This window comes from Labeo rohita, chromosome 21, assembly GCF_022985175.1.
Source record: "Labeo rohita strain BAU-BD-2019 chromosome 21, IGBB_LRoh.1.0, whole genome shotgun sequence".
In the NCBI taxonomy this organism is placed as follows: Eukaryota; Metazoa; Chordata; class Actinopteri; order Cypriniformes; family Cyprinidae; genus Labeo; species Labeo rohita.
The window spans coordinates 20,176,196-20,190,393 of NC_066889.1; the positions used below are offsets into that span (position 1 = coordinate 20,176,196).

At 36.4% G+C, this 14,198-nt stretch overlaps 1 protein-coding gene across 1 annotated transcript in view; it reads right to left on the minus strand.

The window, feature by feature from the left end:
* Positions 1-612: 612 nt before the first annotated feature.
* The window catches only part of bcr (BCR activator of RhoGEF and GTPase), an 81,089-nt gene continuing 67,503 nt past the window's right edge, over positions 613-14,198 (minus strand). The window contains exons 9-23 of the mRNA XM_051093430.1: positions 13,435-13,556; positions 12,947-13,112; positions 11,888-12,007; positions 11,704-11,779; positions 11,506-11,610; positions 10,865-10,939; positions 10,654-10,751; positions 10,183-10,314; positions 6,490-6,549; positions 6,296-6,405; positions 4,998-5,137; positions 4,782-4,916; positions 4,576-4,681; positions 3,722-3,884; positions 613-2,696 (exon numbers count right to left, since the gene is read on the minus strand). Of these exons, the coding sequence (XP_050949387.1) occupies positions 2,607-2,696; positions 3,722-3,884; positions 4,576-4,681; positions 4,782-4,916; positions 4,998-5,137; positions 6,296-6,405; positions 6,490-6,549; positions 10,183-10,314; positions 10,654-10,751; positions 10,865-10,939; positions 11,506-11,610; positions 11,704-11,779; positions 11,888-12,007; positions 12,947-13,112; positions 13,435-13,556 (1,698 nt within the window). The 3' untranslated portion in view covers positions 613-2,606. The remainder of the gene's footprint in view (positions 2,697-3,721; positions 3,885-4,575; positions 4,682-4,781; positions 4,917-4,997; positions 5,138-6,295; positions 6,406-6,489; positions 6,550-10,182; positions 10,315-10,653; positions 10,752-10,864; positions 10,940-11,505; positions 11,611-11,703; positions 11,780-11,887; positions 12,008-12,946; positions 13,113-13,434; positions 13,557-14,198) is intronic.

Genomic DNA, 14,198 nt, shown 5'->3' on the forward strand with positions numbered 1-14,198 from the left:
CTGTTGTTTACATCCGAGTATCGCTGATGTGGCCGCGCTTCCGGGTAACGGACCAAATTGTGACTTAAGTGCAAACCCTCTAGAAAATCTCTCAAATGATGCAGCCATTTATACATTTTATGGGTCTGGCTTCTGGGCTTATCCACATTCAGCTATTTTTAGCTGTAACAGGTCATTTTGCTGCTTGATATTGCAAACTTCTGTCTTACCGTATTATTTTTATGTATTGTCTTAATTATGAACAAAGCAAACAGTTTTACCCTTTACTGCACGATGTTATTCTTCTCATTATTTCCCTATAATGGCTAATGAACCAAAGTATCACCCATAGGCTTACTTTTGTGTTAAAGAATGCTGGATAGTTTAAAAAAGTAAAAAAAACACACTATGAAACAGCAGGTATTCATATACAGGAGGTTTTATTCAACATTTTGTGTATAAACATAGGCCGCAAATGCCTTCCAAACGTTTCGGTCTGCAGAATTCATTATCTATTTGTACAGTCCTATAACCAGAACATTAAGATATTAGCAAGAATAAATAGTGACAAAAACCTTAAGAGGAAAAGAGGGAAAGCATCCATAGCCTGTCCCAGTGGCTGTCCAGCATGTCTTCATGTGTTTAAAGGCAAGGTTTCAACATAAATCATCATAACAATTACAATGGATGACACTTGCAGTGCTTTCTCAACCAATCATTTCAAAACGGTTATGCTTTGTGGACACAAATAAATTTTATTATTATGTAAAACACAGAAAATCTGATGAATCTGTTTGAAGTGTTTCCTACTGTGTGATACAATCTCGTTTTAGAGAAATTTAATCACATGTGCAGTGCAAAGAAATCGCTTCTCAAACATAACGCGCTGTATCATTCCCATTGAACTCAGTAACATTCAACAATCTAAAAAACACAACAGGAATGCTTTGAATCACCTAATGCCTTTTGATAGCAATAGATCACAGTTTGATTTACGTCAAAAGTTTCATAAAGCAGGAACGCACGTGTGATGCTGAATTTAGGACAGGTGCAAGATACAGGAAATGTACATTTAGTGCCGACAATCAAGAAAGAGGACAGACGAGATGAAAAGACGCACTCTTACTGCACACATTATTAAAAAAAGACTTCAGATGGTGGATAAACAGAAATTCCTTTTCATTCGTTGCACCCCTTTTTGTATGCATGATAAAATCCTTCTACAGTAGCCAGAATTTGGTTTAACGTAAACGCACAAACACTTACCAAACAAAACAAACATAAAAAAAAATTAAAAAACATGCCTGCATGTTAAATAAAGTAACTAAAGCACCTTTAACTGAAATTTTAAACTTAAGAGCAATCATTTTTAGTGATACAATTAACAGAATTGCTATAAAGACAAAATACCTGTACTGTTCCTGTACTGCATCCATTATTAACCCTTCCATCTGATTCAAGGATAACAGATTGTGCTATATACAGCGTTGTCTTTTTTTTTAACCTTAATGTCTTACGGTGAGACAGAGAGGCACTGCTGTATGGTTCTCAGCGAGACATAAACCACAGTGTGCTGTGAAGCTAGAGAGAGAGCGGATGTGAAAGACAGGGTAGAGTTTAAAAACCTCTCCGTTTGGTCATCTCTCAACACTAGATATACGGCAGGGGAAATGCTAATGTGTGCTATCCTCTGAGCATTTTCAAATGCTGAACGGATTCAATAAGACAGGATATGTAAGGAATCTACAGTACTTCGTAACACGGATAAGTTAGCGATAACGTACTTCGAAAAGACACTGATGTTGATATCGGTCCCCAAATAAATAATAATTACTCTATATGTATTACATAAAAAAAAAAATCAGGATAAAGAAAAATATATTGACCCTTTTGGCAATGTATTGTAAGACTACGAAAGCATAATGAAATGTATCATATGTTAAACACACTGCTTAAATATTGCTTGATAGAGAGGTATGGGTCAAAAAAGAAGGGAAATTAAATAATATTGTGATTTTTCTCCATTATTTTTGTTTGTTTCTTAAATTAGAATCACATCAACACTGACAAGAACTGAAGCAAACACCATCTTCTACAAAGAAATCCTAAATTATGTCTTTTGAATGATTGACATACTAACAGAAGCTATCCATTTGTCTTTAAGAACTACGTTGAATTATCTATCGTATAAAAGGATCCAAAATCTGGAGCTGGATACTGGATTGTAGCAGCACAGAAAGCGCATCAGTGACCAGTGGGGACAGGCGAAATGAGGACGAACACAAAAAAGCCAGAACTGTCACCAGCTCATAGGAATGACCAGTAGAGGACGCGAGAGCATGCTCGGGGATCTGAGGAGTCACCAAATGAAGATCGAAGGACACTGATGTTCAGAAGAAAATAGGCGGTTTACATGGAGGGTTCAGTATATTCAAGATGTGCTCAGAGTAAGTCGAGTAACGGCCCTCTAGTGGCGACAGCTAGAAAATGCGCGAAAGGCGAAGCACTCCTGCTTTTGCCTAGGAGGAGATGCTCTTGTGCATTCCAGTGTCCGTTATACCCAGTGGGTGGACATGCTCGCTTGCTCCCTCTCCCACTGGTGTGAGACTTACATTAGGAATATTCCTTTAGACCTCTGTGGAAAACAGGATACTCTGTCTCTTACTGTCCGGCGTCGGGATGGTCTCCAGCTGAAGGAAATACAGCAGAACTTGCACCTACAGAACCAAAGAAGACAGAATTATGCACATGTCAGGAGTGTAATGGATTAAACATGCATGCATTTAAATGATTTGACATGCTTGACAGAGTGTTCATAGACCTTAAAGGGATAGTTCACCCAAAAATGAAAATTCTGTCATTAATTACTGACACTCATGTCGTTCCAAATCTGTAACACCTTTGTTCATCTTCAGAGCACAAATTAAGATATTTTTGATGAAATCTGAGAGCTTTCTGACACTCATAGACAGCAACACAACTGACACGTTCAATGCCCAGAAAGGTAGTGAGGACATTTTTGAAATAGTCCATGTGACATCAGTGGTTTAACCTTAATTTTATAAAGCAACGAGAATGCTTTTTGTGTGCAGCTGCACTGCATGTCGACGCACTGCCCACGAGGCAACTGGTGACCGCTGCGTTCCCAAACATGCGCTAAACTCGCAGCACACACAGTAAATGAGTTCACTGCATTCACTGTGACCGAAGATGTTCTGAGGTGCGGCAAACACCGGAGCACGAGCTCATCGCCTGACGTGAAAAACAGACTTGATGAAGGGAAGGGATTAAGCCATATTGCTCTTTTGGTTTTAGTTTCTTTGGCAGATACTTTGTCAAAGCATAATGGCCCAAAACACAACTTTAGAGACCTTTTATGTTAGAATAAGAAATTTAAATATATTTTAAAAAACACTTTTTGCCCGGAAGACCTGTTGTTTCATATTGTCATGTGACCACAATAACATAGAGACAGTTTTGCTATCGCGATATCATGATATTGTTAATGCCATTGCATCCCTAATGTCCTTACTACCTTACTGTGACTTGAACGTGTCAGTTGCGTTGCTGTCTATGCAGGGTCAGAAAGCTCTTTGATTTCACCAAAAATATCTTAATTTGTTTTCTGAAGATGAACAAAGGTCTTACGGGTTTGAAACAACATAAGGGTGAGTAATTAATGACAAAATTGTAAATAAATTGTAAATAATCGTGGTGCTCCTGTAAAAAGGTCTGAGTGTACCTGTGACATGACTTCCAGTGACCAGCTGTCCCCCATCGTGATAGGCTGCGTGGGGTTAGTGGGGATTTTGCTGTCCTTCTCAGCAGGTCGTAGCAGGGTCGGGCCAAACACGGTGGCCAGATTGTGAAGAGACATCTTGTTTACACTTTCCTTTTCTGCAACCCTGGAAACAAAAAGAGAAAGAGATTATCAGTGTTTGCTGCTACGAAACTTAATTAGATTTAATTAGAATCTCTCCCTTCAATTACACATTTTTTTCCAAATAATTATAATAAAATATTACTATATTTAAAAAAAAAAAAAAAATTAAATGTGCCCAGGCAGGATGTAATACAGACATATTTTTTTTCTTGCATAGGAGTAATAGGAATTTGAGGGGAAATGTTTTTTAAGCTTAATATTTCTTAAAGCAAGCTATAATTTATTTTCTTATAATATAGTTTGCGTTTTCTTGAAATTAGTGTAAATTCATGGAGTCACCTAACTAAACTTTTTGATCATGATGCCAGCAGCACTCGAAGACTGACACGGAAAAGAAGTTAAATAAAATTTAAATAAATATTTTTGTTTTCTTTACACACAAAGAGTATTCTCGTAGCTTCATACCATTAAGGTTGAACCACTGACTATTTTAACATTGTCCTTACTACCTTTCTAGGTCTTGAAAGTGTCAGTTGTGTTGCTGTCTATGCTCTCGGATTTCATCAAAAACATCTTAATTTGTGTTTCAAAGATGAACGATGGTCTTACGAGTTTGGAACGACATGAGTAATTAATGACCAAATTTTCATTTTTGGCTGAACTATCCCTTTAACCCTAAGGGAAATTGTCAAAGTCATCAGCATCTTGTCTACCTCTTGAGATGATCCAGCAGGAAGAGGAAGGTGACCAGGTTTGGCTCTGGTAGAGAAAGCAGGAGGTTCAGCATACAGCTCTCCTTAGCTACACTGTCTGAAAGAGCTGCAGAAAAATGAGGAGATAATCAACATAATTATACCTTCACAAAGCCAAGCCTCCTCAATTCTTAATGTGTTTTCCAAGTAAAAGAAATTCACGTTACCAATGCCTCCTGCAAAGTTAGGGTAGAGCTCGTCGGTGAACAGGGGCTCTGGAAGCTCCCTGAAGTACAGCTTCAGTGTTCCGGCAATGGCGTTCACATCCATCTCACTCATCATTACTGACACGTCTTTATTATCTGTTACAGAGAGAGACAGAGAGAGATCAGCAACTAAATTGGCTGACTGGAAGTGTCTGTCATTACTTGATAGACACTCACTGGTGTCAAAGGCAGTCTTGAGCGCCTGGATGTCAGTGGCCACTCCTGAGACACGGTAGATGCCCACTTCCTCCATTCCTCTTCTCTCGATTTCCTCTAGACACTGTCTGACGATGTAGGGCACTTTAGAGCGTTCCCGTCTAAGACAAGAAATAAGACCAACCATACGATTTTAATGATGACGGGACAGAAACAAGGACTACAATTTTTTTTAAACTTACATTCAGTAAAAATGGGATATACAAACAAATAAATGTTTTATGTTTGATTGAGATTAATTGGAAGGCACAATGAAAACATGATTTTTGAAAACTTATTTTTTTTTTTTAAAATGTATTACTATTACCAATTAAATACATAAAGCTACCGTTATGCTTACCAAGGCTGCAAAAATACAGTAAAAACTGTAATATGGTAAAATATTATTACAATTTAAAATATTTTTTTTAAATTTCAATATATTTTAAGATATTATTTATTCCTGCGATGGCAAAGCTGAATTTTCAGCATCATTACTCCACTCTTCAGTGTCACATGATCCTTCAGAACATTTCATCAATGTTGAACAGTTGTGTTGCTTAATATTTTTGTGGAAACAATACACTCTTTATTGGGTTTAATGGTTCCATGAAGAACCTTGGACATCCATGGAACCTTTCAAATGCAGAAAAGGTTCTTTATAATGGAAAAAGGTTCTTTCGATTTTTAAAATGTTCTTTAAAATGGTTCTTTTAAGAACTGTTCACTGAAAGGTTCTTTGGGGAGCCAAAAATTGTTCTTTTATGGGATCATTGCAAAAACACCCATTTGGAATCTTTTTAAGAGAGTAATAAATTTTTTAAGCTTATTTGATGAATTTAATGCATCTTTCCTCAATAAAAGTATACATTTAAAAAAAAAAAAAGAAAGAAAAACTCAGAAATTAAGCAGAATAATGCCTTTACATTTACATTAATCAGCAGTAATTGCTGCTAATGTAGAGATCTTTGATGCACATGTTAAGGTCTAAGCATCTGTACTTGGTGTTGTCATGTTGTCTTTATAGCATTAATTGGTTCTGGCCTTAAACCTATTAGGAAGCTCATTACGGGCAATCCTCATTACTGTCAATCAAATCCGACCACAAACACTACACAGAAAGGGCATACGTCTATGAAGCACATAATTTTCTATACTGTATATTCTAATTTTCTTTGACACAATGAATGCCTGAAAAAGCACGATAGCTTACAGCATCAAAATGTGTGTGCACTAAATGTCTTTCTTTAAATTTCTATATAAAATGTGTGCTGACTCACTTTGTCACTGTGGAGATATTTACTCCAAACACACCCATGGGCTTCCGTGAGGGCATTCTCTTCAGGCTGAACTCCCGACTAGTGAACTTCATAGATATCTTCACCTCGATCTTCAAAAAATGGTGTATAATTAGTAATTTAAAAAGCACTGGATTGTAGGATTATAGCAGAGGAGCAGATGTGAATGCACTTACCCCATTCATAGGGATGACTGTTCTCTGCCAGTCTTTCCCCTGGAGCATCTGAGGATCCAACTGAATAAAAAACAGAAAAAAAGAAACAATACAATGGGATTCCCAACACAGACACAGAACATTTGTCTAAAATCTAGAGGGCTTTTGAATTGGCTACACATGTGTCTTCATCCATTATAAACCCCACAGATGTTAAGAAGGGTTTGAAGTGATGTGAACATTTTTCATACTGCCACTTCTCTTCATACAGCAGTTTTGCACATCACCAGCCAATTTCTCTGACCCCTCTAAGCAAACGTGGGGCCATCTGGAGTGGGCCAAGTTCAGCGTGTTCCTTTCCCTCATCCTGGCCTAATCTCCATATGGTCTCGTGTAAGGCCTGATCCTGCTCTGCTGTCTAATCTCATCATCTCAGTCATTACAACCTGTCTGTCAACGGGGCAGGGAGAGAGAAAGAGTGAGAACTGGGGATTTTGCCACACACCAGTGCCAGCTTAGGTCATTAGAGCTCCACTGGCATAGGAAAACCCACCCACACACACAAAAATGCAATCTTACTTAACCTTTATTAAAGGGGTCAGCTGATTATCAACGCTGATATTAAGCATTTTTATAGTTATCGGTACTAGTAATTTTCAAAACCAATTTGTCAATAAAATAATTTAAAAGCATTTAAAGAAAATTTTTGTAAGAGGCCCTTGTTATTCTTAAATTTTGACATCAAATTTCATTTTTACACCAGACATATATATTGTTTCAAAAAAATCAGTTATCGCTCTACTTGATCTGTAATAATCGGTATCTGTATCAGCCCTAAAACACATATCGGGCCCCTACTTTATTACTATTACCATATATTCTTTTATGCAATATCTTAACATTAAGTAGAATACTGACATGAGTGGCAAGCATTAATAAAAGTTTAAGAAAAAAAAAAAAAAAAAACTGCTGTCATTACTACTAACCAGTTACCCATAAACAGCTGTTAAACTGGCAAGTGACTGAATTCTGTTCACTTTTAACAAACAATCTCATGCCATTTTTTCCCCTTACTTTACCTTTCTTCTATGCAAGGCATTTTGAACACGTCCCCATAATCTTGTTCCTTTGCCTGCCGGGGCAGTTTGCGTGGAAATGTCTACCGTCACACCCTCCAACATCCCCACATTACAATCTGTGACGAGTGGAGAGCAGTTCCTGTCCTCCTCACCCAGTTCTACCAACTCTGCACTCATCTTCTTATACGACTGTGCAAAACCTAAGCAGAGATCTTCAATTGGAATTGGAAATCCCTTAGGATGTGGTGTGATATTGATCTTGTAGATCCTTACGGGTTATATAATGTTCTAAAAAGATCCATGGCTGCTCCAGATGTCTTCCAATCAAATAGTTCAGAGGGTCTTCAGTATCAGATGAAGTGTTTAAGTAGCTCTTTTAAAAATAATAAATCCCTGGTCCAGTGCAAGCGTTGAGCTACAGAGATCTAATTACTCTGTGCACTGCAAATGCTGATTTTAATGATTCATCCAGGATTCTCTGAGTCCCAAAATTTACTGCTGTTCACTTAAGTATCTATTTTGCTCTTATTTCTTTCTTCACCGTATTAACATTGTTTCCTTTTGTAAATCTGCATAACGTTCTCCTTCCGCACCTCCAGCTCGTAATAGATGATCCCTTGACTTACTTTAGTCTGAGTAAGCTGCCCTGCCCCAACCCATACACCCATCCACAGCCATTAACGTCCAGCGCACCAATCAGACTATCTCTTAAAGGTTTATTCTGCTGCTACGCAGTAGTATCATTTGCAAAAAAACAAAAAAACAAAACTGAAATATAACTGATATATAACATAATTATAAATTGTAAATATATATATATTTTTTAAATATAATGTTACAATTCTAAATATTAAAATATATTAATAAAAATAAAAAAATAAACAGATTCATATTTTAATTACTTTAAACGTTAGCTCTAAAATTCTGAAATGAAAAAATAAAACTAAATGAATTAATTCAAATTAGTGGTTTTAAAATGAAAACTTGAAAAGCAAAACACAATTAACTATAAACTTAAATGAAAATAATAATAAAAAAAAAAAACTAAATTAGCTATAAACTTAATTGAAAATAATAACTGGAAAAAAAACATTTTCATAATATCTCTTTAAATCTACCTATTATATTTCTAATGGTACGAATCTATAGAGCAGTCCATTTATGGGCAGACCACTGGAAAGTGCACTTGGGTACAAGGAAAACTTAGAACCAAATAAAGCAATAAATCATCATAATGTTTAGGAAGAAAACTGTTTGATTTTACAAGGACCATGTAACTTAAAGGGATAGTTCACCCAAAAATGAAAATTCTGTCATTAATTGCTCAATCTCATGTCATTCCAAACATCTTCAGAACACAAATTTTTGGTGAAATCCGAGAGATTTCTGACCCTCCATAGACAGCAATGTAACTGAAATGTTCAAGGCCCAGAAACATAGCAAGAATACTGTTAAAATAGTCCATGTGATATCAGTGGCTCAACCATGATTTTACGAAGCTACAAGAATACTTTTAGTGCGTAAAGAAACCTAAAATAATGACTTTATTCAACAATTCTTCTTTCGCGTCACCGTCCTCTGCAATTATTGAGTTTATGATGCTCTTACGATGTTCTTACTATGTTTCTGGGACTGGGACAGTTACATTGCTATCTATGCAGGGTCAGAAACCTCTCGGATTTCATTAAAAATATCCTAATTTGTGTTCTGAAGATTAATGAAGGTCTTATGGGATTGGAACAACGTAATTAATGACAGAAATTTCATTCTTGGGTGAACTATCACTTTAAATACACAAAAGAAATATGATCCCAACAAAAACACATTTTATGACTGTTTTACAACTAGGGCAGCGCTTCCCAAAGTCACAGCTGGCACACGCGGGGGCCTTGTCTAAAACAAGTCTGCTTTAAGGACTACAGAGGGATCATAGCATAGCCTCCTAATCCCCCTCCTTCCTCCAAACCTAGACTTTACAAGCAATCATTTGTTAAGGCAAGAGAATTTTGTGCTGTTTGTGTGACCCCACAAATCTCTCTAGGGAGGGGACTGATAGGTCAGCTGATCTGACGTTGTTTTGAGTGTGACATTTTCAGACAGGACACATGAATTATGGATGATTTGATGCCTAAAAAGCCAGGGCAGAGTGAATAACACCCTACCTATTAAAAAGCAGATTAAATGTCTGGAGTATAAAGGCCAGTCCCCATCTGGGACCATGTCTCTCATAAGAGCAGATACACCTTTGACCGGACTCACTGAGAGCTCAGATGGAGAACGACACTTAGCTCACAACAGTTCACATGAGAGCCAAGCAAATTTATGCTCACAACCTGTTAAACAGTAGGGATTTGTAAAAACGACTAGTAAGTGGGTTGTGTGAATCACTACTGAGTCTTGTATAAATAGCCTAGTTTAGAGTGATGACAAGGCTAAATAACAATCAAAAAAAGAAGAAAAAAGAAATCTCATTGTCATATCACTTTTTAGCCTGGGTGGTACCAACCAGTGTAGTAGTACCTACTACTGTATTTGCTAATTGTAATGAGGCTGAAAAAGAAAATACTGAAAAAAAAATAAGAAGAGAAAAAAAAAGCTATTTCAGAATATTAAAAGTAATACTACAAAAACATACCGCGATCTGTCCTTTGCCCATAATTCTGTCCGTGCTCTCTCCATCCTCCTTGTTCATCTTAGCTTTGTTGTAACTCTTCTCGTAACACAGTAGACGTAATGTCTGAGAGCCCTCCAACTCGATTTCAAACTCCTGAGACAGAAACAACACAAAAGAACTACATTACCCAGAATATATACAACAAATACACACAGATTGCCCAGAAAAACATCTGAATTTGTTTCACAAAACAGGACACTTCTGACCAATCTTAACACCTGCCATGCCTCATTTCCTCGTTTTCTCCCCTTCACTTTGGGGATGGTAATTGCTCTTAATTAAAACGTAATATAATTTGTCCAGAAGGCCTTCATATTCCACATGGCCTCGCTTCTGCTGCTCTTAATTAAGATTTAATGCCTCAAGAGCATTTCAGCAGGCAGGTCTTTTGGTATCGATGGTGTATAGACAGGAAAGGGCCCGTGGGATTACCTCATTCCACTTAGGTTCTGTGGTGTATCTGTACACTCTTGTTTTGGCTTTATTCACAAAGATGCCGAACGAGTCCACCTCTAATGTGCAATACAGATCTAAAGAGCGGAAGACATAAGAGGATCTGTAAGATACTGGCTCTTCAGGCTAAGCAAATGTGCACATGACCGTTGTTGAGCACAGAGAGGAAGAAGGAAAGAGATACACATACTTAAGCTCTGTTTAAGTCCAGAGGCAGAATGGACAATTACATTCAAGAATCCATACAGTCCAGTAGATTCATCCTCTGTAAGTGGAGGAAAAAATAGAGAAAACTGTTCAAAACATGTCTAGAATTTTTACAAATACAATACGACAGAATCACCTCTGGATAAGTGATGAATTTGTTAAAAATAAGGTTGTGGAAAGATGTGAAAAAATATAATCTATCTGTGACCCTGGACCACAAAAAAGTCTTAAGTAGCACTGGTATATTTGTACAAATAGCCAAAAATAGGTCAAAATTATTTTTCTTTTATGCCACAAATCATTAGGATATTAAGTAAAGATCATGTCCCATGAAGATATTTTGTGAATTTCCTACCGTAAATATATCAAAACATAATTTTTGATTAATAATATGCATTGCTAAGAGCTTCATTTGGACAACTTTAAAGGCGATTTTCTCAATATTTCGATTTTTTTGCATTCTCAGATTTCAGATTTTCAAATAGTTGTATCTCGGCTAAACATTGTCCTATCATAACAAACCATACATCAATGAAAAGCTTATTTATTCTGCCTTCAGGTGATGTATAAATCCTAATTTCAGAAATCTGATAAGATTGTAAAAGACCCTTGCAACTTTCTTACCCTCTTTATTGACAGTGAGGGGTAATTGATGGACCGTCTGGAGTTTGACACAAGAGTTTGTGAGCATCTGAAGCTCCATGGACGTCAGGCTGAAGGTCTTAAAGCCTGGAAAATGAGCAAGCTTTCAGTTGAAAACAAAAAAAAAAAACCCCAAAAAACATCTGATGTACTGCTGATTTCATTGAGAATGCCACCTACATTTCTTCTGCTGTTCTCGGATCACTTCCTTCCACTCAGCACGCTCGTAGTCTGATGAGATCAGAAACATGTAGCTCTGAAATGCATAACCGACATGGACTGTGAGCATGAGCAGGAATGTTGAAAAGGAGCGCGAGGATGAAAATCAGATATGACAGAAAGGCTGTGAATCACTGGCTCTTACCTTTCCATTGCGGTTGTATACTCTGAGGGGCATGTTAGGCGAGTTCAGCAGCAGCAGCGATTCCTGTTCAGACAGCTTCTTTTTCAGCCTCTCCATGACCTTTGACCCTTTGTTGGCCCTCTGTTGAGGCAAGAGCAAAAAGTAATCTTAAAATCTACCGAACTGTGTCATGAACATCTGATTGCATGTAGACTGCCGTTCGAAAGTTTGGGATCAGTAAGATTTTTGATGTTTTTTTAAGGAAGTCTTTTCTGCTCATGAAGGCTGAATTTATTTGATTAAAAATACAGAAAAAACTGTAATATTGTGAAATATTATTGCAATTTAAAATAGTAGTTTTCTACTTAAATATACTTGAAAATATTATTTATTTCTGTGATGCAAAGCTGAATTTTCAGCATCATTACTCCATTCTTTAGTGTCACATGATCCTTCAGAAATCATTGTAATATGCTGATTTATTATCAATGTTGGAACAATGCAAGTCTTTACTATCACTTTTTATCAATTTAACACATCTTTGCTGAATAAAAGTACTAATTTCTTTCAAGGAAAGAGAGAAAGAAAAATATTAGTGACCCGAAACTTTCAAAGGTAGTGTGTAATGTTACAAAAGATTTATATTTCAAATAAATGCTGTTCTTTTTAGGTTTTATTCAAGGAATCCTGAAAAAAGTATCACAGCTTTCAAAAAAAATATTGAGAAGCACAACTGTTTCCAACATTGATAATAAATTAGCACATTAGAATGATTTCTGAAGGATCATGTGATACTGAAAACTGGAGTAATGATGCTGAAAATTGAAAAATAAGTTATATTTTTCAGTTTATTAAAATAGAAAACCACCATTTCAAATTGCAATAATATTTCACAATATTACTGTTTTTTAATCATATAAACTCAGCCTCGATGAGCAGAAAATACGTCTTTAAAAAACATTAAAAATCTTACTGATCCTAAACTTTTGAACAGCGTTTATAATTCTAATAACAATTTTTTTTTTTTTCACAATTTTTCTAATTTCATGAAAAATTTGAGTTGTCTAAAATGTCCTGTACCCTCTCTCTCTGGATCTCACTCCTCAGGGACGAGATTTTAATCTTAATGGCATCCAGCTCCTCATCAGGGGCTTGCGGGATAGGCAGTGGCTCAGACTCCTCTGCTGTTTGGAAAGTGAGGTCAGAGAGAGGAATGTACCACTTGGAGTCATACTGCTGGCTCTTCCTGCAGACAGACAGCACAGGGGGGGAAATTGGGTGATGGGGAACATAATTTAATATCCAAGCAAAAATACATCCTGAAATCGAATTACAGAGCACTGATGTTGGTGCAGACTGGGCCCACAAGTCTGAAGACCCAGGATGTTAGGCTCAGGTTGTGAAAATAATACAAGTGTATCTGACTCAACAAAACCTAAATGGTCAATGAAAGTTGAAGTGCTCCATTTTTAAAAATAGGACGAGAGTGAGATGACGGGGCAGATAGAATTATGGAAACACAGAAATGAAAAAAAATGGGAGAGAGATATCAAAGGGATTTTCCATACCCTCCAATCTGTTTCTTCAGTTTGGCACAGAGCAGGAGGTCAGTGAAGAGAAAAACATGGCGTAGTTTCCGAGCCCCTTCCACAAGCTCCACCATGAAGCCATCCTTCAACAGCTGACGGTTCTGTCATACACAAAAATAATGAAGGCAATTTTCAGTTCAGACTTTGCGACGGCGTTTTAGTGCTGCGTATCAAAAAATAAAAGAATCTCAAATTATGACATTAAAGTTGTACTATTTTGAGAATAAAGTTGAAATATTTTGAGAATAAGGTCAAAAACTTTCAATAATAAAGTTAAAATTACGAGAATAAAGTAGAAACACTTTGAGAATAAAAGTTAAAATGTTTCGAGAATGAAGTTGAAATTACGAGAATTAAATCATAGCAATTAAAAATAAAATATTTTGAAGTATAGTAACAATATAGCAACAATAATAATAAGCTTTGTGCTTTTGGTAATTTTAATATAAAACAAAGTCTCAGTTTTCAAAATCAGTCAGTTTTATAGCAAAATACAAACAATGTGTTTTGCAATAATAATATCTGTCATGCCACATTTAAGAGCGTGAAAACGTGTTATTGTAACAGACATACTGTTTGTATTTTGCTATAAAACTGACAGATTTTGAAAGCTGAGACTTTGGAACATCTCCCAGTGCCATTTCGGGCCATCTGTATGTGAATAGGCTAGAATATACTCTTAAAATATTATTACTTTAATCTCGTAATTGCTACAAATTACTTCTCGGAATTTTGACTTCATT